The sequence below is a fragment of the Balaenoptera borealis genome (assembly GCF_965194805.1).
Source record: "Balaenoptera borealis genome assembly, chromosome: 14".
Taxonomy (NCBI): domain Eukaryota; kingdom Metazoa; phylum Chordata; class Mammalia; order Artiodactyla; family Balaenopteridae; genus Balaenoptera; species Balaenoptera borealis.
Window position 1 is genome coordinate 7,430,506 of NC_138875.1, and position 14,404 is coordinate 7,444,909.

A 14,404-nucleotide genomic window follows, 5' to 3' on the forward strand; every position below is an offset into this window, starting at 1 on the left:
CGTGGGCTTTCTCAAGTTGTGGCAAGTGGGGGCCACTCTTCATCGCGGTGCGTGGGCCTCTCACTGTCGCGGCCTCTCTTGTTGAGGAGCACAAGCTCCAGACGCGCGGGCTCAGTAGTTGTGGCTCACGGGCCTAGTTGCTCCGTGGCATGTGGGATCTTCCCAGACCAGGGCTCGAACCCGTGTCCCCTGCATTGGCAGGCAGATTCTCAACCACTGCGCCACCAGGGAAGCCCCAGAAAACTCTTTTGAAAACGTTTGGTTGCAAGGTAGTTGTTAGGAAAGAATTCTTCCTGGGCCACACGTGGTTCTGCATTTCTTGTGACAACTTTTGTTCCTTACTATTATTTGCTCGTGCAGCAAACAGGCCTGGAAGAGAGTGTCTTTCTCCAGGGTGGAGGACATATTTGTTTCCTGACCAGGAAAACGCAGATACTGTCTTCTTCCAGGGCAAAGGCTGGGCAGGTTTGCTAGCAGTCACCTTATAAGATTAGGAGTTCCTATGAAACCAAGCAGGACCCTGTGGGGCCCTCCTGGGTACCAAAGCCTTTCCGTGTCTTGTTTGTAGGAAAAAGGCTTTCAGTCTCCTAGACCTTCCCTGGGTTCCAAAGGGCAGATTCAAACGGTTACTAATTAGGCGAGTGAGGGAAGGCAGAAACAAAGTAAAGGCAGTCCAGAAACAATAGTGCAGCCATGGGGTAGGGTCCTGGTTCCTCCTCAAGTGATATACTTGACAATCTGACACATACCTTTGAGTGCTTCTACAGGAAAGAAGGCCCCTCCCAGGTGGAGGATGGTAACTTCAGGCTGAGAATAAGCACATGGACTCCAGACTGGTTGGAACCAGAGGCTGATTCCTGGAACGTCATCCTGTTATCTCACCACCAACCAACTGGAGGAAGGTCACACACCCTGCAGCCCTCCCCTCGAAACTGTGCCTATAAAAACTCTTCTCAAAAAACCACGGGGCACTGGGGCTTTCTGAGCATGAGCTGCCCTGCTCTCCTTGGACGGCATCGCAATACATCTTTCTCTACTCCAATCTCCAACGTATCCATTTGTCTGGCCTCGCTGTGCATCGGGCACATGAACTTGGGTTCAACACCAGCTAAACTCAGGTTCCTCAGCTGTGACAATAGGCAGCAGCCACCTGGGCTGCTCTACATGGTTCCGTGGGACTTGGGGCACAGGGGAGCTGATGGGAACCTGGAATTCATGCTGCCGGCTGTGCCGTGAGTAATACAGTCCTTTGTCTCTGATCCGGGAGTCTTGTGTCTTCTGCTGGCTTCCGTGACACTGTGGCAGGCAAGGGAGCTGGGGGTGGGATATCTTTCCTGCGTTTGCTAGTCTCTGGATTGTCCCCGCTCTTCCTACATCTTGAGTCGAAACTATCTTATTAAAATTCCCTCTCCTGAACTACCTAGCATAGGCCCTATTTACTTACATGCACCCTGACAAATACAAAGGACGATCTCATACCCCAATTTATTCAATATATCCACATTGAAAGGCTTTCAAGTTGTTTCTGCTTTTTTGATACTAAAACGAATAGATCCCAATATTAAAGAATTTTGAGAAACTGTAGAAAAAAACATTTAAGTCAGTATTCCATCCAAGGGAATTAGTTTAGTATGTACAAGCAGAATTATGATCGTGGTTTCCCAAAGAGTCTCAATTCTCCTAATATTATTTGACATTTACATTTTTATTAAAAAAAACATCAAATTCTCTTGGAGTTTAAAAGGAATTTTGCCTGTTTTTGTAAGTCCTTTCATGTCTCCAACTTATATACTTGGGTTTTAAAATTTATTTAAAGAATTTATATTTTTCAGTTTTTCTTATATTTTCTTATACTTTGCTTTTATCCTAATTAATTTCCACCTTCTATCTGTCTTGTTTTCTTGGTCTTTTCAATCTTTTCAAGTTGAATATTTCCATTTCCATTTTTATTTTTTTATTAATGAAAGCATTTCCTTCCAAATGCCACTTTGTACACATCACAATGGCTTGTAAGTAGAATAAAAATCATTCTTTTCTAAATTATATAATTGTGGTATTATTTCCTATTTTATATGGGAGATTGCTTGTGTACATTTTGTTGAGATATTGCTTTTTTGTGCATATTTTATTAATTTTCATTTAATAATGCATTGTGGTCAGATAATATGGCCTGAGTAGTTTCTATATATTGAAGTTTATTTTTTATTTTGGTATAATATATGACAATTTCTGTAAATGTTTCATAGGTACTTGAAAAGATGCACAATGAATGTAGCGTCTTTCTCTCTCTACACACACTATTCACTCAATTTCCTTCTCCATATATTCAAAAAAAACTGTAAATCTACTTTATCAAATATGAAGGAAAGCATTAATTTTGAATTACTAATTAACATGTTTCTGTCCATTTCCTCTTGTATATTTAAGTACTCTTATAAAATAGTACTTAATGAAATAGTACACATGAAAATGGTATTTTATTTGACACACAAAGCTTCCTGACTGTTTTATGGTTCTTTAACTTATTTTCCCATTCTTTAGCTATATTTTAAAACTCCACTTACAAAAGTTCTCCCCATCCCAGGGTTCAGCCTAATCTCTGTCTTTTCACCTCCACTCTTCCACATAAATGGGTTAGTAATCTCCCCTTCTTTCTTAACACGTCTGGGCTTCTTTTCCAAGAAGTGGTGTTGTCCATCATCCATTCATCTCTCCTTTGTTTCATCTGCACTTGGTCTACTAGAAATTCCTAGGCATTTACAACATATAGATAATAATGTCACTTCCCTATTTGCAGCCAAATTCAAATATTCTACACCTTTATCTTCTCTCAGTCATTTATCCTGGCATTTGGCCCAGAGATCATTTATTTTACCTAGTCAAATCCTCATAAAATTTTTGGGAGATAGGAAAGGGGTGAAATATCCCTCTTTAAAATGAGAGGAGGCTGAGGCCTTGAGGTATGACCTGACTTTTCTAAGGAAGTGGAAGCACGAGACGAGAACCGTGCTTCTGCTCTGTCCTGTGCTTTTTCTGAGCATCAAGAGATTCTGTTTAATGTCTTTCAAATGAAGTTTCATCATAAGTGATATTAGATACTGTATTATTTTTTGTGGAGGATTGAAGATGGCTGCAAATTCTTGGAAAGCCTGCATTCAGAAATAGGGCATCTAGGTTCCAGACCCTTAAATCTGGGCTTCTGGACTGGTTGGTGACTGCTCTGATTAATAACATCTGGTAGATGCAACATTTTGTTTGTTTCGGCCATGCCCTTTGAGACCTTCACAGCAGTTTCTCCTTCTCTCCCTTGTTCTGAGTCACCATGTGAGTCTCACTGCTCTGAGGCTGCCATGGTGTGAGGAAGCCCAAGCTCACTGTGTACACAGGCCACGTAATTCGAGGTTAGACTCTTTCTTAGCGAATCCAGCTGTTTTCATCTTACAGATGGAAAATCAAAATCCAAAAAAAAATTCAAGGATTTGCTCAAGGTAAAATCCTACCTCGAGAACTTCCAATAGAAAACAGTTCTCTTGACTTCTGAGTCCACTGTTCTTTAGACTCCAATGCTGATCTCTCCTGGGAAGATGAGCTTCCTCCCCACCTATGACAACATGTGACAACACAGCCTTGTACTTTGATAGAACCTCTGCCACCAAGAAGCAGCAGGAAGGGCCTGACAACTGATATAAGTTTTGTGAACACACAGGCTACCAGCACCTCTTCTCGCCTTTACCACAAACGTTATCCAGGTTATGCTACCGCCTTTATGCAATTTCCCTTTGCTGTTCTGGGACTCTGCCGGCCCTTGTGATAAACCTTAATGCTGATTTGTGTTCACCTACATAAAATTCATGTGTATTAAAAAAAAAATGGTTAAAAAAAATCAATTCTGGGGAATTCCCTGGTGGTCCAGTGGTTAGGACTCCACACTTTCACTGCTGAGGGCCCCGGTTCGATCCCTAGTTAGGGAACTAAGATCCCACAAGCTGCGCGGTGCAGCCAAAAAAAAGAAAAAAAGTATTGAAAAAAAAAATAAAAAAATCAATTTTCCTTTTGCTCTGTCTCTCCCTAATTATTGCCTAGAATTTAAAAAATCATTTTAGCACTTGAGACACAAATCTATATAATTGGGAGCGGAAAAATTCAGCATTTATAGATTAGCATTTATGAGTCATTCTCTACGGGCCTGGCCCTGTGCAAACTGGTTTCATAGGTTATCCCATTTAATATCCACATAAATTGTCAACACATATGCCATCTGAACTTTACAGACAAGGAAAATGAGGCTCAGAGGGGTCATGTAATTTGTTCATGCTGCCACAGCCAGTGGGTAATGTTTCTGAGGCTCGGAGCCCATGATGTTCTTCCCTCTTTACCACACTCACTGTAAAATAAATTATTGGAACCCTCTTATTCAAAGAGCAGGTAAGGTGAGAATTACACCAACTGGGTCTATTCCACTGGACCAAGGCCGGAATGCGAGTGCCTCTTTGCTATGTTCAAGATAGAACACCACAATTTGTGTGGCAGAATCATGGAGTTAAGTCCATGGGCTTTGCCGTCAGCGACCTGTTGTCAAATATCAACCCCACAGCTGCCTAGCCTTCTGACTTCAGGAAAGGTACTTAAACTTTTTTTTTTAAGATTCAATTTTTCCTTATCTCTAAAGTTAATATAATGTGCCTTAAGTGTTGTTATAAATATTTTATAAGATGATGCTTTTAGAGTGAAAAGCACAATGCCTGTCATGCCTGAAGTGCTCAGTAAAGACAGCTGCACCTTTACTGCCGCTACTGCACAGAGAGGTGGCTTAGACCAGTGGCGTCCAAGTCTCCATGTGGTCAAGACGTGGAGATTTGTCCAAAATGAGCTATCAAAGGAATGACAAAGGAGGCAGAGGCATCTACTTGGATCTAAGTCTAAAAGCTTAATAGAAGTAAAAAAAACTCTAATGTGAGTCAGGAATAGGTGGTCAGTATGGGCAGGTGGGAGGGGTGGAAGACAGAGGGGAGACAGGTGAGCAGAGTGCGTGTATGTTTGCACATACGTGTACTATCAGCTGGGAAGAGACAGACACCGCTTTTCTGTATGAAGAGAGTTAAAGAATGCCTCACACGGCTGGATGTGTCAACATGGGCCCTGGTTGGTCTGAGACAAGAGAAAATGGGCCGGGAAACACACTGTAGGTAAGAAGCAAAAATACAGGTGGTAGGGAAATATGTTAATGTGACATGTATGTCAGTGTAAGAAAAAACAGTGCTGCTTAATAAAGGAAATGCTCAACACCGGTGCACTCCTGGTGGAGAACATTTAGTTTTACTTGCTCTTGGAAAACAGCTCATGAAACTTGAAAACTGTATGGAAACAGAAGCGCAGGAGAGCGTGAGCCAGCCAGGCTTGGATGGGCACTGTTTGGATTTGTTCAAACAGTCCTTTGAAGTCGGAAGGTTTATGGACAATTGGCTTCTCACAGACTTGACTTAATTTTCAATAGGGGACACCTTACACTTAATCTTCCATTTTATTCAAGATAAATGGAAAAAAAAAAAAAAGAAGATACCTTGCTGAGTTTGTACCAGACTAACAAATAAAATGTAGTTCATATAGTCATGTAGTGGAAGTTGCTAGGTGACATTTAAAATTGGACTTTGAAAAAAATAAAATAAAATTGGACTTTGTAGAATATTATTTTCATTAACTTGAAACAAAACGGATGTCATTATTATATATTTTTAACCATGTATTGACCAAAATACTTTCATAGAGTGTGAAAAAAGCTGGATTTTGGAATAACATCAGAAATTATTACAAACATCTACATAAATACTTCGAGTATTAAGTACAGGTATATTCTTACCTGTACTCAGTAATGCTTTTAAGAATATATATTCTCTCTATCTATCTATCAATCATTCATCTGTCTATCATCTGTAAGCAGATACATTTACAGAGACACCCTTTGAATATAAGGAACATGATGAATACATATTAAAGCATTAAACTTCATAGGTGTTTTAAATAAAATTTTTGCTGTCATTTGATTTTGAAATATATAAATATCTAGAGGCTATAATAAGGTTTATGTAATTAATTTCCAATGTCTGCATATAATACAATCTGGGATGAACTTTAGTGGTGGTTATACAATTTTACCCATTTAAAATTAAAGGTTTTTATTTTGCCATTTTATGAATTAGCTAATAATTATTGACCTTTTACTAAAGACCAGGTGGCATTCTAACACTCTGAAGTAGATATTATTGATCCTTCTTCCTCTTTTAAGAAGAGGTAGCTAAGGCACAGAGGAGGTAAGCGACTTGCAGGAGGTCACACAGCTCTGCTCGTCTTTCCCTAGAGTCTACCTGGTTACCCACCATGCCATGCTGCTTCCACGTAATGTGTATGCATTCACTGAATACATCCCAGAATGCGAACTATGTTCACATTCTTTGAAAGCAGCCTTAACTATCTTCCCATGCAATGCTTACATCAATTTCTTAGATTTTAGTTTGACCACTATTGGCCTACTTGTTTCCCTATTTTACAGCACTATCCCAAAGAAGAGTCAGTCTGATTCTTTGGGTTGTATGTGTATATGTCATATTTGTTTTTATGCTGAGTCATCTTGATTGACTTTTGACATCTGTTTTGGGTTTTTTTAAGGAAATTATTCTTGTAATTGCCAAGAGCAGATTGTATGACCCTCAATAAATAAGATTACCACAGTTTAAAAATAAAAAATGTTTGTAATTTCCTTACTATTGTTCCATTCTAGCAGTACAAATAAAAGAAACAAAATTGTATTTTTTAAACATAGAAGTTGAAATTTTTAATGTTAGGCACTCATTTTCCTTATACGTTATCAATTCTAATCAAGTTGATTAAATATTATATATAAATATTATATATTGATATAATGTTTTTTTTGAAGTGACATCTAGAGTATCCACAACAAATTTTAAGGGAAAAAAACATGATCTAAATAAAATATTTACTATTACACTGTGTCTCAGCACCACATATTAGAAAAATTACACATTGCCTTCTCGTCATTTCCATCTCATTTGTGTATTTATTGCAGACAGAAATGTATATTTTCTTTGTTTTTGTGTGTTTGTCTAGAGACGAAATTTCCTTTAGTGTTCTGAAACGTTAGGAACACAGGCCCACTTTAGTTATCAACTATAATAATTTGTTCTAATTGAGTGAGCTTGTGTTAGTTTAATCAGTGTCTGTCAATCAGTAAAAGAAAATTTCACAAAAATGCTAATGGCATTTCCCAGCAGGGAACTGGTCATTGTCGGTAATAATAAAGGCTCTTGTCTTTTGGTTAATAATTGATAATATTGAACAATAGAATCAAGAATAGAACTTTGAAGAATGAATTCATTAACAGATATTCCTATATATTGGATATAACATACCACTTGCAATCACAAATCACACATTTAAACTTCTCCTAGAATTTTGTAAACTTCTATGAACATACCTAGAAGAGAGACTGCAAAAAGTATTAACATTTTCCTGTGTGTGGCTCACAAGATTATTATGTTTCCAAATTCTTCACCTTTTCAGTATGGGAAAACTAGTTCTTTTTGTTTGTTTGTTTTTTCCCCATAGCTGATAGAGATTCCTGTAAAATGTGGGTATGAAGAATGTTGTCACTCAAAAGGAAGCCAAACTACCTAGGATACATCCCATTCTGGAAGCTTTCTTATTCCTTCAAAATTTATAAATGAGCACATAGTGCTCATGGCCTTGTTAGTTATTCTTGAAAGGAATTGAAAGATATAATTTAGCTACAGTTGGGAATAACAGTTCAGTGTCTTCAGAATGCTTACAACAAGTATTACGGTATTTTATACACTCTAAGATGCCATCATTAGAAAGCCAACATGATTTTATGTAGCACTACAAAAGAACACTGCTGCTAATTAAACTGTAACTCCCATCTGACTAGAGAGATGTTCAACTGTGAAAAAGATGTGCATCTTGGAATTGATGCAATGGAATAAATAGCATTTCCTCGTTCATGCAACTATTTAGACAAAAAATTATTTCATAGGCTGCTAGCAGTCAATACTCGGGTAAGATTTATGATCAAGTATAAATCTAGAAGGGCAAATACACTAATTTCGAGTCGCAGTCTAAGCTAGTTGTACATAAAGCAAGCTTTGTTCTCTCTCCCCTTCTCCTCTTCTCCTCTCCACTCTGCCCTCCCCAGAGACAGGGCGGCATTAGACCCACCTCCATGCCTACAGGGCAGTAGGTAGAGTCAAACAATGCTGCTTCCTCACCAGAAATTTCTTTTCATCTTACATTATAAAAGGAAATAAGATCATTTGTTTTTAAATGATTACTGCTCAAAAGGTTTATTGTTTTGGGAACAGTAAAAATCTTTTAGTTTGTTAAATGTGTGAGTTTACCCTTGTGTCTTATATTTCTAGCAACAAGGGCAAGTAAAATGACAAATCTTAGAGAAAGAAAACAATTTGTTTTCTAGGGAAGAAGTTCTATGTGAGACTCTGCTATTTGTTTTTCTCCAACCACTAGAGCTTAGGAAAACCAAAGAACTGACAGCTTTGGACAGCAGTGCCTTCAACAAGTCTTGCCAGTGTTGTTTTTTAGGCATTAGAAGTGGGTTTGCTATCTTGCAGGTGTTTCAATAACACTGATGCTATTTGTCCATAAATTGTGTACAGAGCTTTTCTGGTGACCAGGAGGCAAGAATTACTGGAAACAGGAGCATTCCAGACACTATGCTTTTAAAGGACACACTGTAATTCTTGTTATGGGAGACTGTTCCCTCTTAAATCACTTACAATATTAAAAAGTTACTAACGACCCCCCCACACTTCCTTTACTTATTTTTGATAAGATATCAGGAAAAATCTGTGTTTTAAAAATTACATTTATGTCGTCTCAGCTGCTCCTTCCCTGTGGACATTTCATAATACTTGTAAAGCTTAAAAACATAAAAAGCAAATTAAAAAATAAGTTTCTTTTGTATTATTTGTGTTTGTTTTTGTGTGTTTGTGTTGTGTATGTGTGTAGAGATCCACGGAAATCCAAAATTAAATTACTTCAGGTCATGTTGAAGATAAAGTCAGCCTACACTCACCCTCAGGGGGCTAAACCATGCCGGCACATTTGCAGTGTGCTTTCTGATGAATGGCTGTTCACCAAGACAATGAAAACTTTCCTCGATAATGTTGTACATGCAAGGCAGAGCACCTATACATGCTTTTGGCAATAGAATTCGAAGAACTTGGAGGGTTCTAAGAACATGAGCTCTATGAAATGGAAACAAAGTCTAGAGGTGCCATTTGTTTAACTATCTAGCTTTAATAATTTCCTCAAATATTTGAATCTTAGTAATCTCAGACAGAGTTCCAGTTTAAAATTTATTATCGTGGCTTAATTCTCCCATGTACCCCCTTACAAAATTCTCTTTTAAAATAAGGCTAGTTTTGAGTTAGTAAGTAAAGAAAATATAGGACTACTTAAGATCACTCTCTGTTTTACTATCATGATCATTTTCCCTTTCTCATCTGCACTTAAGAGTGAGAAGCTGAAGCTTTACATCTGAATGGAAAAAGGAAGAGTGTCTTCTTGTACTGAAGAAATCATTCTCCATGGAGCTTTGACTGAGGACCTTCCAATAAGTTGATTATCCAAGAAATCAATCAGGCTCTACTGTCATGACAACATAAACACAACAAACTGGTGTTTTTAGTATAGTTGAATCAGAATTTTGTAATGGCATTTCTTAACCATCTGATTTAATTAGTTACATTAATAAAGCATGGAAAACTTGAGACTTCAAGGAGTAAAAGGAAAAAGATAAGCTTACTCAAAATTACAAAATTTTGATCCCACAAAATTCTGGGCCACTTGAGAGAAGGAACATTGTCGTCCTTTTCTTGTTTTCCCTACCACCCCGCAGCGTTTTGAGCACGGAGTAATAAATGCATTATTTACAAACCTGTGAATGGAGTTAATAAATGGCCAACTTCTCCTTTAAAACTTCTTAACGGAGTCAGTTAATATTCATTCATTCTTTCATTATCTTTCTTAGTGAAGGAAATGTAAGTACACACCTCTAACAGCCTTAACGATTTTTTTTAAAATTAATTAATTAATTAAAAAAATTTTTTTGGCTGTGTTGGGTCTTCGTTTCTGTGCGAGGGCTTTCTCTAGTTGCGGCAAGCGGGGGCCACTCTTCATCGCGGTGCGCGGGCCTCTCACTGTCGTGGCCTCTCTTGCTGCGGAGCACAGGCTCCAGACGCGCAGGCTCAGTAGTTGTGGCTCACGGGCCTAGTTGTTCCGCGGGATGTGAGATCTTCCCAGACCAGGGCTCGAACCCGTGTTCCCTGCACCGGCAGGCAGATTCTCAACCACTGCGCCACCAGGGAAGCCCGCCTTACCGATTTAGTGATTCTTTTTATGCAGTTCTCCGCAGTGCAAATGAACTGTTTTATGCACAATGCTTTTCTAGATATCAGATTCTTCAAGCAAGAATAGAAACATTGCCTAACTCAGATTATAGAGATATATCAAAATATGTTTATTCATGTGTTCCCTAGGAAGGATGGTGATAAATGGGGCAAAACAAAGTTTTACACGCATATGATGTTAAAAGATATATTGAATTCTTTCTCTTATAGTTAAGAAACGGTTGTTGAGACATTATTTCTCATTCAAGTTTATCTAAAAAGCCAGTAACACTCTGAAATCATCTCTTTTTAAAAGGATGAAAGTAAATAATTCAGTTGCCTAAACAACGATGTTTGGGGAATTCATTGCTTGTATAGCTTCTTGGTAATCTTGTAAAATCTTTTTAATAACATTAAAAATGTATAAACATTTTCTATCTGATCAATATTTATCTTCCACGTCTTGGTTTTAAAACTGGAAAGCCAATGAGCAGTGTTATCTTCTTATTTTTTAGTGAATACATAGCAAACAAAATGCAACATTTTTATATCTTAGGTTTTCCGGTACTTTTCCAACTCGCAAGTTACACTATTGCCTAGTTTATGGCACAAACCTTTGTTTTATTTTGTATAAATCAATTAAGAGTTAGATAGAGGGTTTTTAAATTCTATTCCATACTTGTTGGAATTTCTTTTTTAAAAAGAGATTTGTGCATGTAGAGGAGGTCTCTTAAAAGAAAAAGAAAAGGTATCTGGGAGACCTGGAAATCTTTGCTTACAGCCCTAGAATTTGGGGAATTGGGGCAGTTCTCAAGTTGTGGTAGCATGCCCTTGGAAAAGCATCATTAGTTCAACTTATTCTAAAGAATGGACTACCTATGGAGTAATTTAATTAGTATCAATATTATCCTCAGAGAAAAGCATAGCTTTGCAATCACTGTTGAAATTAAACCAAAGACTCCATTTATATGTATGCACCAAGTTGATGGAGTCTCTGATTTTGTGATTTTCAGAAACATTTGGTTTCTTTGTTAAGCCATACTGAGCCTGCTATTTAAACACCTTCCCCCTTTCCCTTCCATCTCCGAGCACCCAGCTCCACCGTGTACCCAAATCCTGGCTTCCACTGCCTGAGATCTTAGTAGGTGGACCTACCATCTCTAACTCCTTCACAGCAATTGCTTCACTCCACTCCCCTAGACTTGCTTCTCAGTGGCACAGGATAAGACAAACATACAACCGCATCAAAGCAAGTGTAAATTAAATTTTGTTTTGCAAATGTTTTGGCACAAGATTGTTAGACATACTTGTAAAGGATTGGAAGACATTATGTAGCTATAGTTGGGAATAAAAATGTAGTGTCTTCACAAACATTGCAAGTCTTATAATTATTCAACATCACCATCATAATAATGAACCTTTCATAGTACTTTCTGAGTGCCAGGTCTGTTCTTAGCACTTTATATATGTTAATGCACAGATACCTCATTACAGCCAAATAAGTAGAACTATTGTATCCCCATTTTACAGATACAGGAAAATGAGACATTTAGAAGTTAAATAACTTGCCCAAGATTATACAGACAGTGAGTGGTAAAACGGGGATGGGAACCCAGTACACTGAGTGCTCTCCTTACGGCAGACAATTACAGTTGCATGAAAGAGCTCTTGGAATTTCCTTTATGAAATACAATTTAAATGACTCACTTATGAGCATTTTGCCCATTCAGAACAACTAGAAGTAAAGAACTACAGCTGTTGACTAATAGCAAGTGGCATCACAGTTGTTCATTTTGGCTGAAAATTAACATCAACAGATTGTAAATATGGGTTGATAATGAATGTTCAAGATTCTGAAATAATTTGAAGTTTGGTAGTTACATTTTTTTCACCTGATTTAAGCCACTAGAAAAATGTCATGTTAATTAGATAATTGTTACAATAATTTAAATTTAACCCAAATCTTTCTAGAAGACTAAATCATACCAACCTCCTATTGATGCTTCATCAATTAATCCCATAGTCTCATGTTAATAATCCTATTAATGTTCAAGTTACTCTTTCACCCCCATTGAAGGCCAAATGTAAGCCTGATTTGCACTTGCTGCCCTTAAGTATTAGGAAGGCTCTTTAAACCATACCCTAGATAGAGAAAAATGTGTATGTAGTATTGACAAAATTTGAAATGTATTAAAAATAATGTAAAATCATTTGGTAGACTATTTTGTCTTCTTACATTTAAAAGATAATTTTATACTTCAAAATATTATGTATTTGAGAATTTTAAAAGTCAAAACTAAAATAATACTAGATATAAAGCCCCATAGTCTTAAAATGGAATAGAATTATGAAAGTTTTTCTGGGTAGTGACCCACCTATTTCCCAAAGCTCCACTTGTCCTCTCATAGATGAAATCTAATGCATCCCTATAAATTCTGAAGAAAGAGAATATTGACCTCTTAAAATTATAGCCGATAATAATTCCATTGTTTGCTTTTCAAAGGAGTTAGTAGTAAAGCTTATAATTTTTTGTAGCTACTTGTAAAATTTGCTATTTCAGATTCTTTATTAAACTATTTCTTAGCTTGACCCTGAAACTATAGCATAGTTCCAGGACAGGATAACAGATAGCTGGTAAACAGTATAAGCTCCTTTTGCAAACATTTTAGTATCGGCTCTGAAACTACATGTGGAGAGATGCAGAGAGCACTGCTTCTTGTTTCACTCTCTGTGCACGCCACTCCTCTCTGGGTAACTGCGGTAACAGGTCATAGGTACATACACGAAGTGCACAGCTCCCTGTAGCGGCCACAGATGGCTTCTTTTGTCATATGCTGGAGAGGATATTAGAAACATGAGGCTCAGTAACTGGGACAAGCTCTCGGGGCCGGGATGGGGTTGGACGCTGGGGCGCTGTCATGAAAGGACCCACATATACGCGATGTGCATCAGACCTCAGTGACATTCATTTCCAAGCTGTTAGGTTACCAAGGAAGGAGCCTTACCCGGGCTTTCTGCTCCATTTCTAGCATTAATCTTTCATGTTGCTCAGCTATGGCCAGTGTCGCAGAATGGACCTTCTGATAGATCATTTCTCCTTCCCTTGTTTGAAAAGTGAATAGTCCTTCTCCTGTGTCACACATTCTGTGAGAATAGAGATAGGGAAAGAGATGGGTCTTCATGTGTTCAAGTGCGTAACAGTTCTCCATGTAAAAGATGCCCTCGCCCTGTCATCCCCTCCACCTTGATTTTCACAGGAGTGAGTGAAGCAGATTCATCCTTGACCAAACCAACCAACGAACCAACCAACCAACGCATCTTTAAATGGTGCATGAGAATGAAACTAAGGGTGAAAATCCATGCACATTTGGATTTTTAAAGATGAAGTGTTCACAACAGTGTAAAGGAACACACAAAAGTGATTTCAGTTATTACAGCGTGTGTCTTACCAATATTTAAAGAATAAAAGCAAATAGTTTTTTTCTTTAAGAACCTTCACTCTGATATCATAGCACTGCCTCCTATGACTTGATAGCTCTTGAAATGTTAAGAACTTAAGAAAAAATCTGCAAGTTTATACTCATGTAGTAGGAACCAAGGACAAGATTTTTTTAGTTTAAGGATTTGCATACATAGTTTGAAGCTTTTACTTAAACTGAGGAATCCTTACGTAAATCTCAGTATAGCCTAAGAAATAACATGGCAAAGAGGAGACTCTGTTTGGATGTGAGAATATTTGTCTGAACTTGGCCCTGCCACTTACCAGCAGTGTGACCTTAAGCAAGCTGACTAACTTGCCTGTACCTCCTTCGCACACCTCTAACAGGAAAAATAACAATACCCATCTCATCAGATCCTTACAACAGTGAAGAGACTTGATACAATATTTATAGTGTTACTTAGCAGATATTAAGTGCTCAAAAATGTTAGTTATCATTATTTTCATCATAGAGAAAGTATGGCACTAA

General features: G+C 37.8%; 1 protein-coding gene across 7 annotated transcripts in view; it reads right to left on the reverse strand.

Moving 5' to 3' along the window:
- Positions 1-14,404, reverse strand: part of DOK6 (docking protein 6) — a 396,998-nt gene that overhangs the window by 75,893 nt on the left and 306,701 nt on the right. For all 7 annotated transcript variants that reach the window (XM_082355309.1, XM_082355307.1, XM_082355311.1 and 4 more), the window contains exon 6: positions 13,442-13,580. In XM_082355309.1, the coding sequence (XP_082211435.1) occupies positions 13,442-13,580 (139 nt within the window). The remainder of the gene's footprint in view (positions 1-13,441; positions 13,581-14,404) is intronic.